The sequence below is a fragment of the Spinacia oleracea genome, chromosome 2, assembly GCF_020520425.1.
Source record: "Spinacia oleracea cultivar Varoflay chromosome 2, BTI_SOV_V1, whole genome shotgun sequence".
In the NCBI taxonomy this organism is placed as follows: Eukaryota; Viridiplantae; Streptophyta; class Magnoliopsida; order Caryophyllales; family Amaranthaceae; genus Spinacia; species Spinacia oleracea.
Window position 1 is genome coordinate 84,688,220 of NC_079488.1, and position 19,895 is coordinate 84,708,114.

General features: G+C 33.7%; 2 protein-coding genes across 2 annotated transcripts; one reads left to right on the forward strand and one right to left on the reverse strand.

Moving 5' to 3' along the window:
• Nucleotides 1-105: 105 nt before the first annotated feature.
• On the forward strand, nt 106-2,306 carry LOC110790120 (uncharacterized). Its single transcript, XM_021994881.2, has 5 exons — nt 106-701; nt 800-1,531; nt 1,599-1,678; nt 1,760-1,831; nt 1,935-2,306. The coding sequence occupies exons 1-5, from the start codon at nt 375-377 to the stop codon at nt 2,131-2,133; spliced, it is 1,410 nt and encodes a 469-aa protein (XP_021850573.2). The 5' UTR covers nt 106-374; the 3' UTR covers nt 2,134-2,306.
• On the reverse strand, nt 2,304-6,974 carry LOC110790119 (uncharacterized). The gene is made up of 6 exons (XM_056837166.1): nt 6,724-6,974; nt 5,028-5,948; nt 4,400-4,561; nt 3,066-3,208; nt 2,823-2,933; nt 2,304-2,746 (listed from the first exon to the last, which is right to left on the reverse strand). Exons 1-6 carry the CDS (start codon nt 6,868-6,870, stop codon nt 2,665-2,667), a joined length of 1,566 nt encoding a protein of 521 aa, XP_056693144.1. The 5' UTR covers nt 6,871-6,974; the 3' UTR covers nt 2,304-2,664.
• Between the last annotated feature and the right edge of the window lie 12,921 nt (nt 6,975-19,895).

Sequence of the window (19,895 nt, forward strand, 5' to 3'; positions counted from 1 at the left end):
ATGGTCAAAAATTTTAAAATTTGACCGAAAATTAACAATTGGGCAATCTTTAGACACGGATGGAGTAGTTGGTAAAGATTTCACTGGGTCTATGATCTGAAGCCGTCATAGAAATAGATGACCCATTTGAGGGGCCCAAACCTTGTTCTCCTTTTTGAAGGAAAATAATACAGTAAGAAAAAGGACGTTAGGACTTAGGAGGTCCCGCCACTGTGGAGACCATTGCATTCTGCAACGGCTACTTCCATTTTCACATAGCCGTTGAAGTTGCGAACGGAAATTCAAAATTGTGATTAACAACTTCACCAAAAAGCAATCATACAAAAACGTTTCTCCGCCACCAAAAAGCTCAGAATCTGAAAATACAGTTGAAAATGGTATACACATATACACCAGCATACTATTCGTCTTTCCAGGATTCAATCAGTTCAATCTGCAAATCAATTCTTCCATTCTCTTCAAAGAAGAGAAAATTAATTGCAGCTGAACAGAAGCTGTCCAAACAGCAATCTGATAACCTCAAATGGCAGCAGAATTCATTCCATCAGATCCTTAATTTAATGGGTCTTCATAAAGAAGGGATTATGCCAGAATCCGAGGTCTCCGCTCTCAGAACTCACCTCCTTGATACCCTCATTGCATCCAAGGGACCCCACTATGACCCTCCCCCGATTCTGAGGGATAAGCTCCTCTTTCTCCAGGTTTGATCCGGATCATTTTGCATCTTTTTTAATTGAATTTTGTTAGAGGGTTGTGTTGTAACTTGTTAATTGTAATTGTTGTTGATTCGTTTATACAGGAGCTTCTGTATGCAAAATGCATTTCTGCAGAGGAGTATCATGCATCAAAAAGGCCATTGCTTCAGAGATTAGCAGTACAAGGAGCTGAACTCGAGGCTAGAGACGTGATCGTTGGAGAACGCCGGAAAGAAACTGATAATTCCGAGGAAGAGGAGTGGTCAGTGATCGATTTGAAGGACGAACAGAGTTTGATCAACAAGGATAAATCAAGGTCCAAAAACAAATCTAAGTCAACGGTGAAACAAATCAAAGAGGCAGCCTCTGTTTTGGGGTTTGGGTCATCTTTTCAGAAACTGGGAAAAAATAAAGAGCAGAAGAGCATATTTGATCAATTACCAGTTGATAATAATAACAATGAAAATGAGCAAGTTGATGAAAACCCATTTTGGAATGACACTACTCACAATGAAACTGAAAGTGAAACAAAGTCTATTCTTATGTCAGCATCAGAGTCTGATCAAATTGGCAAGGAAAAAGGGAAGAAGCCTGCATTTCGAGGTCTGTTCCAGGCCGATAAATCGGAGGAAAAAGACTCAAAATGCACAAAGAGGCAATGGGGGTTTGATGGGTTTAAGAGATGGAAGAAGAGTAATGTGGAAGATGAAACCACTTCTTTGCCTCTAAGTGAGAGATCAACTGATCAAGGACCTTATATCCAAGGTCCTGATGCTAAACACATCAAAACCAAGATTCTTTCTCAGGGTTCTTCATCTGGTTTTTACATTGATAAGGTAACATTAAGAAATAAGAAATACCTTTTACATCAAAAGAAACCATTTTGATGCTTTGAATTTGCAGGTTGTAGGAGATAACATAAAGAAGGAGCTGTGGCGAATTCAAACAGAACTGTCTAGCACAAATCCAAACTTCCATTTTTCGTATGTGTTGTTTCTGAATTAGGTTTCTTTGTGCATTCATTTGTTGGAATTTGCTTGCTTATCTCATGCTTGTTGCTGTAGGAATGATGAAATGGATGCTATATCCACAAAGCTCCCAGTTGACAAGTCTGATCTTAAGCAGTTCTTTCCCAAGTAAGAGATAGACTTAAATGTTGCAGAATTAGAGATACAGGAATATGAATGTGCCTTTATCTTAACATGGATCTCCCTCTTTTGCTTGTTTGTGTGAATGTAGTTCTTGGTGCGAAAGATATGGTGATGTGGTGTTGGATGTTGTGAAGAAGGAATTCAAAGATCATGTTGGAGAGATGGAAAGTATGCGTAACGCTACCTGGGAGAGGAGGTGCACCAGTTCAAAGAGGTGGACAACTTTCGAGGATGATGAAAATTGCAATCCTAATCCTGCAAATCATAAAACAAACTCCATTTTCTAATTCAATATCTACAAGGGTTAATCTGTATAACTCTATCCTATTAGTAAAATGTATATCCAACAGTTTTATGGTAATCCATTGTTGTCTTGCCTGAAGCCCTAGTTAGAAGGGTTTCCAAATATGTAATATTCCAGATCGAATATATAATTAAAAAGTTATTCCAGAAGAAAAAAGGGATGCTCAAAATAGAGAAGAAAGTACATTTACAAGAATGAATGGATTTTACATTTACATGAAAGGCATGACAAAAATAATGCACAAAAACAGCAGTGAAAATGAGGAACCTTCTGGCTGTTGATGACTCATTAATTACATGACTACAAAATGAAGAAGTTTGTATACATGACTTCACTTTGAACCAACATTATTATTGAAAACAGAAGGTAAAGTTTTGTGTTGAGAACCTGCAACAACTGTGACTTATATTTACATGAAAATGTGAGTGATGATAAATACGTTGATGGGCTAACATAAAATTCGTATAAAGTATCTTTCTTGTCTGTAACAGCTTCAAGTAACTAAGCGGCTTCTTTATACAAGGATCTCCGAAAGATCAGCATCTGAGGTGGATGCAGCCCCTCCTCGAACATCTCCACGACAGAGAGGACATATCCTGCATGAAATCAAACAGATGAGGATAGAGTGGATAAAAACAACCAATGCGAAAATATGGAGGTGAGGAATGATACCCATGAATCTCTTTCAGCCACTTATCAACACATGGCATGTGATATGCATGGTGACAAGGAAGAACTCGTATTTTATCACCTTTCTCATACTCCACCAAACAAATATAGCACCTAACCATACATATCAAAGGAAAAGGAAGGTTGAAAGATCAGGACATTTATTATTCCCTCTTGTCAAACAACAAACAACAAACAACAAAGCTGAATAGGAATAGCCGAGTTATGAAAGTGATTGCAACTTACTGATCTACATCTTCTCCAGATTCAGTTGTGCTAGGTTTTTCATATGTTTTAAGAGGAAGTGAGTCTACAACTGCCTCAGGAGCAGGGGCTGAAAGCATAGACAGTGAAAACGACTCTGGCTGCCGATGAATTTCATCCAGAACCTTGCAATTTTTACACAATTTGATAAAGGTATGTCAGTAGAGAAGGCTTCACACGTTCACACTGCAGCATATACTCCACAAGTGAACTTATAAACCTAACATGATTGGCTGTTGATATCTCTCAAAATATAAAGTAACATTATTTGTGGAAGGAAGGAGCATAACACTATAACAGAGGGCTACTTTGTTACCAATGTAAACTCTAACCACTAAACATTGGTTAATATCCCACTTTTTCCTTTTGTTAATGAGAATTTTCTAATCTAGAAACATGAATGAAGCACATGCAACCAAGAGAAGTAGAGAACTGTCTCTCGAAAGGTTTCCAGTACCAGTACTATACCCTAAACGACTAGAGCAACAGTAGTATAACTGTATAGAAAAAATTTGCTCCATTAAGAAAACATAATGATGCATCTCCTCACCGATCTTTCTAACTAAATTAATACATTCATTCATCATGTACATCTCCTATGCCAACCATGGCACAAGAGAACCTAGAAAATAGCAGGTTCGAGTATTATACGCTGACAAAATCCTATTTATTTCCTTCAATTGTGGCCTTCCTGCTGGAACACATGTTCTATCAGCACTCTGGATTGCATCATCCTCTTAACACCCCACACATGGGTGCATGATTACTACTTCCTTCCTCATGAATACTATGCTAAAATAAAAAATCTCCAAAGATAAAATCACTAGCAGATATCTCTATATGAAAATAACGAATGTCAGCTATGAATTTAGTCAAGCATCATCAGACAGTGCCAGATCTACATCCACCAACAGAAAGCGACTCAAAGGACTTGCAATTTCTCTTTCAAAGGTAGCATTTCATACATTAGTAAATACTAAACTGCTATTCATCTAATTTCAGCCTCGGCAACACACAAAGAGCAAAAAAAATGTGACACCGCAAAACTGGTGCAGAATAACATATCTACAAAAATGGGCTCCGATTCGTAATTGGCCATGTCAGCATCAAATTGTAAGCATAAAACAATAAACAATAAACAATAAAAATCTTCACAAAAGATGCAATAAAAAATACACTAGTTCTCCACTCAAGAGTGAAAAGGAAGTAAAAAAAATCAGCATTCTAAATGTTGACAACATGAAACGTTAACCAATATGGAGTATATTGAGACACTTCAGCAGCAAAAAAGATAAAATCTTTATAAATGAACATACCTCAAATAAGGCTTCTGCAAGCAAGATAATTCGAGATATACTTGAAAGTGCATTAGTCTCTTCATCCAGCTCACATGTGCATGAACCATCAGAATGTAAATCAAGCGGACAAAATGTACGATGACTACTCTCTGTAGCAGAACCTCGCAATCTATCCCAGAACTGCCAGGAGGTTGACAAATTTTATTCAAGTAACTGACAGAGAGAATAGCAATCTAACTAAAACATGTACCGAATAAAAGATATAAGAACCAGACATTGTCTTTTTAGTTTTTGGGGGGTGAGTGGGGAGTGTCCATTTGGCAGAAATCCAAATTGCAGATTGCAAGGCCAAATCTAGAAGCCCCCCAAAAGTCTAAAAGTTGGTGGACAATGATAGTTCAAATAAAAAAGGTATCGAAAACCTCCATGACATCTAGTTAAACTTGTCCTACGATAGTTGATAACAAAAAGTAATTTAAGTAGATGGGCAAGGTTAGCTTTCTCTTCCTTGACAATTTTCATAAAATCTGTTTTTGCAGGATGCGAAGTCTAAGAATATACTTAGAGAAAATGTGGTTCGTGATCTAGTGAACCCACAAAAGATCATGATCACAAAAAGACAGGGTATAAAACCACAGATACTAACCTCAGATCTAGAGTTTCGACGACGATCATTTGTAAAGCGACTTCTCCGGCCAAAGCGCCAAGTCTCAGCACCCACCCCATCATCAAAAAAGTCATCACCAATATCAAGAAGCCATCTGCGATGTGATCCCGTAAGATCAGAATCTTCAGTTGTGAAAAGTATGGCTGGAAAATCAGCATTTCTTCTTGAACCACGACTTGAAAAAGCATCCCAAAACATTCTCCTACTGTTTCGTCTTGCTTCACGGGTACTTATTTCATTATTGATGTTGGGCAAAAGATTGGATGAGGAGATACTCACCACATCAACATGAAGTAAACTTCCTTCTGGCCGGGATTCAACCCTATCTGACACAAAGAGCTCTAATCCTGAAGGTATCACCTCTTGAATGGGTTCATCACCACGTGATTGAGATTCTATGCCAGGGTCTGAAACTACTGGGACTGGACCAGAATCAGAACTTTGGTGTCCAATAACCTCGCTAACTTCTTCAAAAACGGTGGGATGTTCCAGTTCCTCGTCCTGCAACCCACTAGGAGATAAGACCCCATTAGTCTGAGGCATATCATTGATTAAATCATCAATCTCACCAGTTGCACGTCTGTTGGAACTAAGGCTTATGTGCCGTAAGTGCCCTGCAGAAGATGGATTAACAGAATCAACCAGTCTATGCTGGTGGCATTTGCTTTCAGCATTGATCTCACGAGGGTGAACCACTTCATTATCTTCTGAAAAGCACTTCCTGTTACTGGATGATTCTACACGAGAATCGTCATGAATAGAGGCACAGTCACTACTTATAGTACTACTCTCTGATGAGGCTACTGGTGCAGATCCAGGACTGGAATAGCTGCTAAACTCAGTTCCCAAGCTAGAAGCAGGAACGTAATCATTTGTAGGGATTGAGGACTTATTAGCCTTCTGTTGACAGTAATCACCATAAGTTAGTAAAGAATTAAAGATCTAGATGCACAATCATCCTCTACACAATGGAGAAAAATGGTTGAGTTATCATATCCACTTTGATATAAAGCAATCAAGAACAGAAGGAAATCTGACAAAGAACACTACCATAACCCCAGAAGGCTCACAAGGACTAAAGTTGTGGGAAGATGGAACTAAACTCCTGAATTAAAATTGGTTGTCAAATGCGGAGTAGTAAGCCTGGACATCATCGTACCTTATTCTTTGCATCTGCCACAACTATGGCATACTCAAAAGAAGTAAAGAACCCCCCTTCTTCAGACATTTATGAACATCAACACTTGTATATAAAGAAACTAAGTGCTCTAAAATTTACACTACACGCCATTTTTAGCAAGTGGAGCATTAATAAACTAGAAGAAAGCTCAATGACCATATTTAATCACAAATAGCTGGACAAAATAGGAAATATTTCCATTATTTTCTACAGTGTGACTTTTTGCTAGGTTCAGAAGTTCATCCAATCAATATTCCAAAACCAGCTTAAAACGTATACCAAAAACCCCCAAAACACTCCATGGATGATAAAAGTATAAAAACTCCATCAAATCAAACTTAAGATTACAAATGAAACGATTTTGACATTAAAGTTATAATCTTTAGCATAAACTGAATAATCAAACATCACCTTAAAAGCAAAAGCAGCGATCTTACAACATCTTAAAAATGTAATGATTGGGGTTGAGAATGAAATTAGAAGAAAAAACAAGACCTGAGAAGTTGAAGAAGATGAAGAATGAGAAGTTGAAGAAGCGCCACAAATGAGAGAAGCGAGCCTTTGTTTTGTACGGTTGACTTTGCTACGCCTTGTAGTTGGCAGCGCCGGTGCAGAACCCAGATGACTACTCCCTGAACCCATTTTTTAGAGAGAGAACTTTTTGGAACAATTTTATTTTTATTTATTTATTTATTTATTTGACAAGGAAATTGCATCGAAAATGGGTTGAGCATAATCTCTAACCTTTAAAATACTCACATTTTGAACACTATGCTTAGTAATAGTGTTTTGAGTCACAAATACATGAAATCCACTATTCCTAAGGAAATTTTTTGCATTCCTTCCCTTTGCAAGCTCCATAATTTTTTGCATTCCTTCCCTTTGCAAGCTCCATAATACTTGTTTAATCAACCAAGGTTCAAAGCTTGTTGCTTACATATTTCCACTTTTTTTTTTACTTTCTCTCTTTTCTGTTTTCTGATTCCTAAGAAATTTGTTTCTTTCTCCTAATTTATTCCATTCCTCTCTCCTCTGGTTTTCCTTTCCTTTTGCCTCTGCTTCTCCGCTCGTTTATTCGTCTTGCCCTTACTCCGTTTTTGCTTTTGTGCGGCGTCGCTCGTTTATTTGTTTTCAGATTTTTTAGTTTTTGTTATTTAGTGCTTTTTATTTTTCCTGCTTCTTATCCCATGTTAAATAAAAAATAAAATAAATAAAAAAATAAATAAAACATTACTTATGCATGGTTGTGGTACTCACTAATTAATGTTACATTAGTATTGGCATACAAAAAGTCTTACACGCATAAGATGTACAATAAAGTTATTGTATACCGAGATCATTTTTACTCATTGTTTTTGTATGAAATAACAATTTAACATTTTTTGATTAATTTTTTATTATGAAAAAAATTGTGGATAAACATTTTAAAAGGTTAAATGGTTATGGCTCCTACACTTCTTAGCCTAGAATCAAACCCTTTAGTATTTGCACGTAATATGTTTATGGCTCCTACACTTCTTGCCAACAGAATTAGTTTCTGTTGCAATAGTATAGAAGGTGGGAATGTAGGCTCATTACCTAAAGGTTTTTGAAGGGAACAAGCTCGTAGTGCGGTGTTCTCAACAAATACCCCTTAAATATTTTGTAACTTGAACATAACTACTCTTGTACATATTATGACTCGGGCACTATGCCGAGTTCTTTATGTTCTGCTTTGCAATGCTGATTTCAGGAATATGTAATGTTGTTTTTCTAGCATGAACTCCTATAATGTACTATCTAGCTTGCATTAACCTGCTATTTGAACAGATCAAGCACCCGATATTGGAATACGGAATGCTATTCCTTGTAGTTGTTTTCGGACTACCTAATTCCCTCGATTTTTTCCCGTACAAATTTTGCTTATACGCTAATTAATTCAACGAACTAATTCCGATATTTTGGGGGACCGCGCGCGTTAGCGTGCGGTCCAACAACTAGTCTAGGAAAAGCCGGACCCTTTTTCTTTTCTTTTTTTCTTTTGTGCTTTTCATATCAGTTTTTCAGACAAGTGAGACAATTTTAATTAAATATTTTCCTTTTTTGTCATTTTGAGGATAAGGTCTTGTGCTATATAGTACTCCGTATATTGTGCCCCTCCTTCTACTTGATTGGAAGAGGTAAAATTCAATACATTGAAAATGTTCGATACATACCAATTGTCTGTTGGTTTAGTGGTGATTGGGGCTGAACTTGGTAGGAAGAATTCGTGTTCGATCCCCCTCAACAACAATTGGGAGGGGACTGGAACCTATCCACCCAGAACTCGCCCCGAATCCGGATTAGCCTTAAGGATGAACCGGGTGCTAACACCCAAAAAAAAAAATGTTCGATACATTGAAGCAGTTAAAGTCTAAACATTTATCACGGGTAATAACTTAAAAATTAAAGGAATTACGCAATTTAAATAAGTATTGTCATTTTATTCGAAATATTTAGTTCTAGCAGATGTGAATAAAACGAATCCAAAATTCTCAAAATCATTAAAGAACTAAGCACGTTGCTTTGACTTAATTCTAAAATATTTTAGGGTAAATTTTTTACCACCTAAAAAATTAATAAATTTTTTTTACCACCTAAAAAAATAAAAATTGTCTTTTACCACCTAAAAATAAAATAAAAATTATTTGTTACCACCTCTTAACCGAAAATGTGGACGAAAACGTTATGCGATCCCATTTCAACGACTATATTTTTTATTTCCTTATCTTATCCCACGATTTTCATGTATATAAGCTACAATTTTCCCTTAATTCCCATTAATTCACATAACGTTTTCATCCATTTTGTAGTTAAGAGGTGGTAAAAGACAATTTTTATTTTATTTTTAGATGGTAAAAAACAATTTGTCAATTTTTTTAGGTGGTAAAAAACAATTTAACCAATATTTTAAGTAAGCAAAAATTGTTGACTAATAGTCTAGAAACTATTCTTGATTGATAAGTATGTCTAAAAACTTATTAGGAAAACATATCTCATTTACCACGACATAAAAGGACTATTTTCTTATAGCGTTGCGTTCAACCAAAATCAACTTGTACTCACGACTTTCTTTTTCCTTGGAAAGACGTACTCCCTCCGTCCCGGAATACTCGACCTAGTTTGACCGGCACAGAGTTTAAGGGACTTGAATTGACTTATTTAATTTAATAGGTAGTAGTTGAAAGTGGGGTATTATTTTAATGTAGTTAGTGAAAAATGTGTAAATGGATGGGGTTGGGGGAGAGTAGGGGTTGAATTTTTAATTATTTTTTGTATGGAGTAGGGGGTAGGTGGGTTAATAGGGGTGGAGTGAGAAATAATATGATATTGTTAGAATATTTCCATTTTTAGAAACAGGTCAAGTATTAAGGGACTACCCGATAAGGAAAACAGGTCAAGTATTCCGGGACGAAGGGAGTAGTGTTTATTTCATTTGTTTATACATTAGATGAAAGGTTCAAACGATTGTTGGAATTACTCTTGATTAACGGGTTATCAAGCATTTAGGAATACAACAAAAATACTCGAACAATTATACGAGTAATTGAATAAAGAGATGAGACTTGTGGAGTTATAATGTGTGTGTGTTTTTTTTTTTTTTTATTCCAATGAGCCATAAAGGCAATATAAATTACAAATGGTGGTGGGGGGATTTGAACCTGAGACCTCAGTCTTAAGTCCTTAACCACTAGGCCAAGACATCATTGGTTTATAATGTGTGTTTGTGTTAGATGAATACGGAACTTCATATTTTTGAATACCAGTTTGGCACTATGGACCTTCCGAGCCTCTGAGATACTAAATTGTTATGTTCAAGTTGGTCTTTATAGTTAGCAGAACCCTCTAATCCTACACATCACAAACACATGAAGTTATAAGGGGAGGATTAGAGCCACACAAACCCTTATTCATGGATAGGTAGGTGAATTCTTGTATGGAGTACAAACATCCATTGTATAGTGTCAAATCAACATTTGGAAGCTCTAAAAGGGGTTGTAATCAACATAATTGGGGCTTTCCATAATGTACAACTCAGTCCAATTTAGGACTTTTCCATATTTTGTCAAGTACCTTATTTTCCTTTTAGATATCATCAATTAACCACTCTATGTCACATATGACGTTTTGTTTACAAATCTTTCACTCCATGTAATTTTTACATATGTGAAAAAAAATTGTTAATTAAGGTCTGTGAGTTTAAACAATAAATCTTTTACCACTAAGACATGACATATTTTATGTTATCATTGCTAAAAGAATCTAATTGTTAATGTTATTAATGTAGTAACCCGGGGCATCGTCCGAGCCCAAAACCTAATTAAATATAGATGTACTTGCATGGAGTAATTAATTGGACCCGAGCGATTTCCTGATATGTTACTTCCTCCGTTCCACAATAGATGCATCGTTTCTCATTTACGCACTATTCATCAATCAACTTTGACAATCATTTTTTCACTGTTGTGTAAGAAAAAACATAGTCAAGTGAGATCTTGTTAAATTCGTATTAATGCAAGGATCCCAAATATAAACTTTTTATAATTTTTACTTATACGCATTTAAAGATATTAATGTTCAAAGAAGCGTATTGACATGCATACAAATAGAAATGATGCATCATTTGCGAAACGGGGGAAGTACATGGATAACTATTACGGAGTATGTAGTATATGTTACGCACTAACCTTATGCATGAAGATCAGGATTAAATTGTTTTTTCATTGGATTTTGTATATTGTCATTATTATGTTTTCTTTTAAAAGGAATTCATATGGCTAATATGATGTACATCAGTGGTTAAGTCTTATCTGTTGAAACTTTAAGATCATGAGTATAAATATCGACTTCATAAATTATGTCCTGTTTGGTAACTGGTTTTTTACTGACTTTTTTATTGGCTTTTGGTTTATGGCCTTTTAATGTGATCAAATAGCCAAAAATGTGTTTGGTAATTGGCTTGTTGGCTGGCTGAAAAGTCAGCTTTTCCGCCAAAAATGAAAAGCTAGTGTTACTACTCCCTCTGTTTCTAAGTAAGTGTCACTTTTCCATTTTTGGCGTTCCCTTATAAGTGTCACTTTTCTATTTTTAAACATATCTTTTTTCCACTTTGCCATACACTTTTCACACTTTTCCATACATTTTTTCCACTTTTCTATAAATCATGATTACTTTTACTTACACATTCTACAATTTTCCACTTTTCAATCCCCACATCCATTTTTATTTGTACTTTATCAATAAATAATTATCTACTTTTTCCTTTCCCAAAACAAAAACATTCTCAATCATTACATCTTACACACTTCACAATTTTACCCAAATTAATAATTAATAATTAATAATTAATAATTAATAATTAATAATTAATAATTAATAATTAATAATTAATAATTAATAATTAATAATTAATAATTAATAATTAATAATTAATAATTAATAATTAATAATTAATAACTAATAATTAATAAGTAATAACTAATAACTAATAAGTAATAAATAATAACTAATAACTAATAACTAATAATTAATAACTAATAACTAATAAATAATAACTAATAAATAATAACTAAAAGTTAATAATTGCGGAGTACGGAGTATTAATTAATGACTAATAACTAAAAGTGAATAATTAATAAATTATTAATTAATCATTAATTGTTAATGATTAATTAATAATTAATTATTATTATTAATTTAATTATTATTAATTATTAATCATTGATTATTAATTATTAGTTATTAATTATTACTCCGTAATTATTAATTAAAATAATATTTATTAATACTATTGCATAAAGTAATTTATTTTTAATTTATATTTTATTTATTTGTAATTATGTTTTACTCTGTACATAATACAAAGTAAAAATGAATAAAATACATTAAATGTCCTTAAATGTCATTTTACATAGCTACAGCCAACAGCCAACAACTGATTTTACCAAACATATTTGTAACCAATCCATAGTCAAACAGCCAACAAAAGCAGCCAACAAAAGCAGCCAACTTGAACAGCCAGTCAAACCAGCCAAGTAAAACAGCCGACAGCCAACAGCGAACAGCCAATTGCCAAACAGGGCCCATGTGTATCCTTGAAAGGGTCAAGTGAAAAACTATTTCTCTCTCATATTCTCCTTCTTCCACCTTATTTCCCACTAACTTGACATTCCTTTTGCCTAAACCCCTCACTTTCTCCCACAATCTTAACCTACAACAATATCTCTTTTATTTACTATAGTAAATTTTATATCAACCTTACCCAAAATTTTACCCTCACAAATAATTTTTTCACCTACTGAACATCTGCCAAAATGCAAAATACTAATTGGTTTTAATACTAATATTGTAATTATTAGTTATTTATATTAATTTAATATTAATTACGTTAAATTAATTAAAAATATTAAGCAAATATCTTCAATTAGACTTGCGAGCTGCATTGCAGATGTCCAGCTTCCTCACAAATCACAAATGCATGAACAAGACAAAATACACATCACCGCAACTTGCAACAAGTATGTAGATCTACGATCACGATTCTTCAAGCTTCTTGCATCAACAGTACCCTTAAGGCATGACTTGGGGTCACATATGTGACCCAAGTCAAGTCAAGTAACAACTTGACTGTTGTTTCTTATCAACATTATAGAACGTTAGAAGGATCAAGTTGTAGTTGACAATCATATCAAGTCAAGGTTGTATATGCTCTTAATAAATAATGATGTGGTTAAGTAATTGTCCAAATAAATTACTGACCCCACAAATAGAATACTTAGCTTGTACAAACTACAAAGCATCCCATTCAAACAAAGACAGCCACACCCACACGGACGATTTACAGTCTGGATTGATATCTCGATATTAATATAATGTAGTAACAAGTAAGTAAGTAACAACTCTACTTTACCCTATCTTATTGAGTTATTACAATGCTTACAAAAATTAATGCAAACGGACTTGATTCTCACAAGTCACAACGTTGTTCTTGGTCCCCCCACTCCTCATGAAATCATATTTACGCATTTACTCATTTGGAAGACCGAATGTACTGTATGTTTTTTTTTTTTTTTTTTGGTTCTACTACGAGGAGTTCCCACCGCCCTCGGCGAGTGGACTAATCTCCCGCGGGAGTTTGCATGGGTACCTCGATGGGCAGCATCCCTCCCAGTTGAGATTTTTTCCATTCCCAAGGCTCGAACCCGAGACCTTGGTTAAGGAGCAAGAGGCCCTTAACCACTCATGCCAACCTCAATTGGTCCGAATGTACTGTATGTATGGTACATATAATTGTTTTTTTAGAGTTCAAATATGTAATAAAATCAAAATACATTCTCATTCATAATTGCTTTCCTTCACATCCGATAATCTATATTTCTTCATTGCTATGAATAGGGTTTTTGAAGGACAACAATTCACCAATCTCAGCAAACATTAATTATCCTCTATTTTTGTTTTTTTTGGTGAAGATTAATTATCCTCTATAAAAAAGTACTCCGTAGTTGTATATAGTTCAAGTATTATTTAGTAAACAACAATATTAAACAAAAGGTTAATATTATATAAATATAACACAATGCAACAAGCTTGAACTAATTGCATGTTCCGGTCATAAATCAAAAGTTAGACATTTTTATGATCCATATATACAAATGTAACACATTGCAACAAGTTTGAGCTAATTGCAATTCTGGTCATAAATAAAAAATTAGACATTCGTACGATCTATATATACGGAGTGGATTATGCATGTGAATACTTAATCTATCTATATAATATACTAAAAGAGAGGAAATCAATGTGGTGATGACAAATGTCACTCATTGATTCGCCTCTCTTTAAAATAAAAAAAACATTATTTTTTTCTAACTATCTCTAAATAAAAAACTATTATGGACTACATAATATTATATTTTCTAAATGCAAGGAAACTATATATGCATATACGATTAACTAAATGTACTATTGATTTTATTTATATATAACATGGATTTCTTTACATTTTACAAAGTATATGACTACTTTTCCATTATATTTTATTCTATATATACATTATTGGATCTTCAATATATATATCTGATATCTATAAACTATAGTAAATGAAAGGAAATCAATGTGATTAACTAACTTATTCGGCAATTTAACTTAAGCATCATAACTTTAATGAAAGTGGCTGTGCATTATTATGTATACAAAGTATTTATTGATTATGGTCTACAAAGTTTATTTATTGATTATGGTCTATCAAGTGTTTATACTCTATTTTTAAGGTATTAAACAACTTTTAGGGATAGTAATTTTTACATTCATGATTACAAATACTAGCATTGTCATAACCAAAAGTGATGCTCAGTACTATACATGGTCTCTTTTATAGCAAATATAATACCACTCTATTATAAACTTTGTACCGTACATTGTCATAATTAACCAAAGAGTTTAGTTCGAATAGTATGTGTAGCAATAAGGTAATGACAATGTACGGTACAAAGTTTGTACTATTCGAATTAAACACTTGGTAGAGTTTGTATCTATATCTATATATTATACTAAAAGAGAGGAAATCAATGTGGTGATGACAAATGTCACTCATTGATTGGCCTCTCTTATAGATATAAAAAAAAATTAAACAAAAAATTTATTTTGTTAACTTTCACTTTATAAAGTATTTGATTCTATTTTCCTAAAAAAAGATATCATTCTATACCTGGGGAATATTTTGTAAAATATTTTCTATATTTGTTAACCAATAACCAATGTGCTTATCTTTTTATAAAAAATTAGTCCATTATATGGAGTACGTGGTAGGATATTTATAAAAAAAAGTTTACAGTAATCTACCGATTTGTACTTACATAATATATTAGAATACAAATAAATTAGAAAATCAATACAATATGTATAGAGTGTATAAAAAAAGTTACTGTAGTACTCTATAAAATTTTAACAACTAAATTCGATATTTATAGCCTCCAATGGTTGTACTATTTTTTTTATTATAGACGTATTATATTTAGCAACTAAATTCGGTAATTATCACCACCATTGATATGATAGTAATATCACCACCATTGATATGATCCAATCATAAGAACTATAAGATAATTACGAAGAAAATCGAACAAAACCTAGAAATTCGGGCTAAATTTTGAAAAGCATAGAGAGAAAATGAAGAGAGAGAAAATGAAAGAGAATGAACAGATTGTAGATCTGAAATTTTGAAAAATAAAAAAGTTTAAAATGTATATAAAGTGGGCTAGACACAAATCGCATTAAAACTCTTCAAAACACATAGTTACTCTTTAAAACACATAGTTACTGTAATACGCATATAGTTACTATTTAAAATTACAAAATAACTGTCACGTGACAGTTACATAGGTTACCCATACAAATTACTCCGTTGCCCTGGTCCACGCTAATTTAGCATGGACCAGGTTTATATTAGTGTAAATACATAAGTAATCTGTTCACAAATAGACTAAAGTAATAGTAGTACTGTAGTAGTAGATCTACATTTAGTTTAATACTCCGTAAACATTAAGAAAACATCAAAAAATGATAATAAATGTACTTGTAAATCGCAATTTGGATTATACATCCGGGTGTATAGTGCACCCTGATAAATATTCATTAAGTATCTAATGAATATGATGAATGATTTCAATGTATATGTACAGTTGAAATACTTGAAAGATGTGTTTTTTGGATTTGAACTATATGTTCATTTACTATATGTTCTTTGCGTATGAACGATATGTTCTTTGTATTTAAATTATATGTTTATTTAAAAATAGGGTGCACATGATCATTGTGCACCCGTGTATAAACCATATTTTGCTTATAAATCATAGTTTATACAACTTACGGAGTATACAAATGACTATATGTAAAATGGGGGAAGAGAACCATGAAGTCTACTACAGAGTACTCCCTCCGTGTTTTATTAGGAGATACATGTTGACCGACATGTGGATTAAGAAAGGAGAGTTTAATCTACTAAAAATAATAATGCAAGTGGGGAGAGAGTAATAAACAAATAGAAAAAAGATGATGGAAAAAATATTTTAATCAAAGTAGAGAGGGAGTTTATTGTAGCGGTGGTACCTAAAGGAAATTATAGATGTATTAAATAATTAGAAGGTGGGGTAGAAAAGTTATTAAATATGGAAGTGTGACTCCTAATAAAATACGCCCCGAAATGGCAAGTGCCACTCCTAGTAAAATAGGGAGGGAGGAGTAACATTTTGGTATTGTACTATATTACGTTCACTGATGTGTGTTTGTGTGTGTATATATATAGGTTAAATTATACGACATACCCTGATATGAAGGTGTGACTGTGAAAACCTAATTTACAATTGTCACCAAATTGAGGGATGATACACCGCTAGTCACCAGCGAATTTTTTGTCCATATCCAAGGGTAAAATGATAATTTTGCATAATATGTTGAAAAGTCAAACAAAGTACTAAAGCATCGGCAATAATGATAGTATTTTAGTACGACAATGACCATATTTATACAAACGATGACATTCTATATGACAATACTTTTACCAATTCATTTAAGTGGTTCCCTTACTTTTCTATTTCATTTCATTTTAGTTTTCCGGATGGTTACTTATGACATATTTTTATACATCAATGAGAATATTATACAACAATGACAGTACTTATACTAACGTTGACCGTATATAGCAAGTCCACGACATTTTACCCATTCATTAATTAAGTATAGCCCATCCTTTTTCAATTTTTTTTTTTTTTGGGCGGGTTTGAGCATAAAAAGCTGCTGTCTCTCGACGGTTTATCACGCCTCCACCTAGTCTATACCTAGGAAAACCAATGATGATTATATGATACGTGTCAGTATGTCACCCCCATCTTTCATCCATAATTTTTATTTTATTTTCAAATTTCCTTTTGTTGTTTGTCATACAAATTATTTTACAACTTTAACACCTCCTCCACTTTATCTTCATCATTCAACATCAATTCACCATTTAATTCATATATTCATTTAAACTTTTCCACTCTATTTCCCTCTTTACCAATGCATCTAATTTGTATATTTTTTCAACTTTCAGATTTCACCTCTATATAAATCATATATTCTCACTGAAATCACAAACCCTCATAAAATTAACACCTTAAAGGACCACTTAACAATTACTCCCTCCTTTCCAGCGTTCCTTAATGTTCTTCCCGGTTGAAATCCGGGAGTGGATTAAGAAAAATGAAATCTTGGTATAATTGGGTGTAAAAGTAATGATTGAGTGTAAGAGATTCTACTTTTTGGAATAATGAAAAAGAGAGAAAATAATAAATAAAGAAATGAAAGGAAGATATTTGATTAAAAGAGTCATAAAATAAGGTGGGTGAATGACTTAGGGGATGTGAATGAATTAAATAAGATGGGTGGGAAATCAACGTGAATATTTGGATAGGTGAATGGAATAAATGTAGGAAATGTAGGATATGACAGAAAATTAAAATATAGAATGAGGGCATTTTGGTAAAAAAAGATGGCCAAAAATAGTAAAGATTAGGGAAGAACAAATAGGAAGGCCAAATCGGAAAACATGAAGAACATTTAGGAACGAAGGGAGTATGTACTACATAATTGCCCGTTCATTAAACGAGTCAAAAGCTAGTTATATATATATATATATATTAAAACTCCAAGGCATTTCATGACATCTCTTCATGTGTCACGATGGCTTGACAAGTGACATGGCGTAACAATGCTATGTCATACGTACACATCGTTCATGACCTCTTATATGTTAATGCAAAGTCTTAACCATCACTCCAATGACACAGCTTATGTCTCTAAAACAATTAAAAAAGAGAAAATTCATACTTATGAATGCATACACCTTTAATACCCAAAATTATGTATTTGAATAATAATTTATGGTAACAAAAAGTTTTTTAATTTTTATTCCTTTACCAATCGAATCATTTATTTTTTCTATACATGTATTTAGATAAAAAAATAAAACCATGAAATTAACAGAGAAAAGAATAGGAAAAAATAATGTTGCGCTTTATTTGAACTAATCAAATGTGTTTTTTTCCTCCAAAATGTATTCCGGCTTTGTAACGCAATATACAATTGTAACTTAAAAAATTTCTTACATGTCATATGTAAGTAGGTATAAAAAATAAAAATTACACAAATAATACAAAATTACTCAAAAAAATAGTTTATCGGTAGTTGCCTAGTTGGTTAACCAATTTTTTTCTTAAACTGGATAGATAATGAAATTCATATTGTGGTCAAACTGCATATATAAAGAAATTCATAAGTGAATTCGAAATGATTAAAGAAGGGGCTTACTATTTACCGCCCCATATTACTCAAAGCCGCCCCATTCATTTACCCATATACCCTCCTATATTTACCCTCCCTTTTCAACAATTACCATCCTCATTTACCTTTTACTTTCCCACCCCAATCTTGACCACCACCACCGGATATCACCGTTGCCGGAAACCACCGTCGGGAACCACCGCCGACAACCACCGCCGACTGCCACCGCCGGAAAACTACTCCGGCCACTGCCTGCCAACACCGCCATCATCAATGGCCGATTCATCGCAAGAGGTAATTTTTTTTTGTTCGGATTTTTTTTTAGGAACTTATGAATTTCTAGCTTGCACCATGGTACAGGCTTATGAATTTCTAGCTTGTACCATGGTATAGGCTTATGAATTTTAAGCTTGTACCATGGTGCAAGCTAGAAATTCATAAGCCTATACCATGGTTGGAGCTCAAAATTCATAAGTCTCTATTTATTTTTTCCGATAACATTAAATCAAATGCAACAATAAATAAAAAACGTAAATAATATAGACTTATGAATTTCTAGCTTGTACCATGGTACAAGCTTATGGATTTCTAGCTTGCACCATGGTACAAACTTAAAATTCATAAGCCTATACCATGGTGTAAGCTAGAAATTCATAAGCCTGTACCATGGTGCAAGCTAGAAATTCATAAGCCTGTACCATGGTGCAAGCTAGAAATTCATAAGTTCCTAAAAAAAATTCCGAACAAAAAAAAAAAATTTACCTCTTGCGATGAATCGGCCATTGATGATGGCGGTGTTGGCAGGCGGCAGTGGCCGGAGTAGTTTTCCGGCGATGGTTTTCGGCGGTGGCAGCCGACGGTGGTTGCCGGCGGTGGCAGTCAGCGGTGGTTTCCGGCGACGGTGATATCCGGTGGTGGTGGTCAAGATTGGGGTGGGAAAGTAAAAGGTAGATGAGGATGGTAATTGTTAAAAAGGGAGGATAAATATAAGAGGGTATATGGGTCAATGAATGGGGCGACTTTGAGTAACATGGGACGACTTTTAACGCTCCACTTAAAAAAAATTCAAATTATATACAACACTTCGACACATCCCGAGCCACTAACAAGTTAACCACTCAAAATTACTTGAAGATGCATCCACGTTGTACTGAATGAAATCCACGTTGTAGACGAAGGACGGAATGAGTCAACGAGTGAATGAATAAAATGAACATATTTTATTTCCCAAAAAGCCCTTGGATCTACGAACTTGCAGTAGTCTAGAAATGAGGGTATACCAGTAATTAGACCCTCAAAAGAAGTCATAGAATCTTACACACGTCGGTGGC

Bases quoted from the DNA above. Each gene is read 5' to 3' on its own strand.
- LOC110790120 (XM_021994881.2), top strand. From the start codon at position 375: ATGGTATACACATATACACCAGCATACTATTCGTCTTTCCAGGATTCA. The intron at 702-799 runs GTTTGATCCGGA...TCGTTTATACAG, and splicing joins ATAAGCTCCTCTTTCTCCAG to GAGCTTCTGTATGCAAAATG. The intron at 1,832-1,934 runs GTAAGAGATAGA...GTGTGAATGTAG, and splicing joins CTTAAGCAGTTCTTTCCCAA to TTCTTGGTGCGAAAGATATG.
- LOC110790119 (XM_056837166.1), bottom strand. From the start codon at position 6,870: ATGGGTTCAGGGAGTAGTCATCTGGGTTCTGCACCGGCGCTGCCAACT. The intron at 4,562-5,027 runs GTTAGTATCTGT...ACCTCCTGGCAG, and splicing joins GTCGAAACTCTAGATCTGAG to TTCTGGGATAGATTGCGAGG. The intron at 2,747-2,822 runs GTATCATTCCTC...GATTTCATGCAG, and splicing joins TGGCTGAAAGAGATTCATGG to GATATGTCCTCTCTGTCGTG.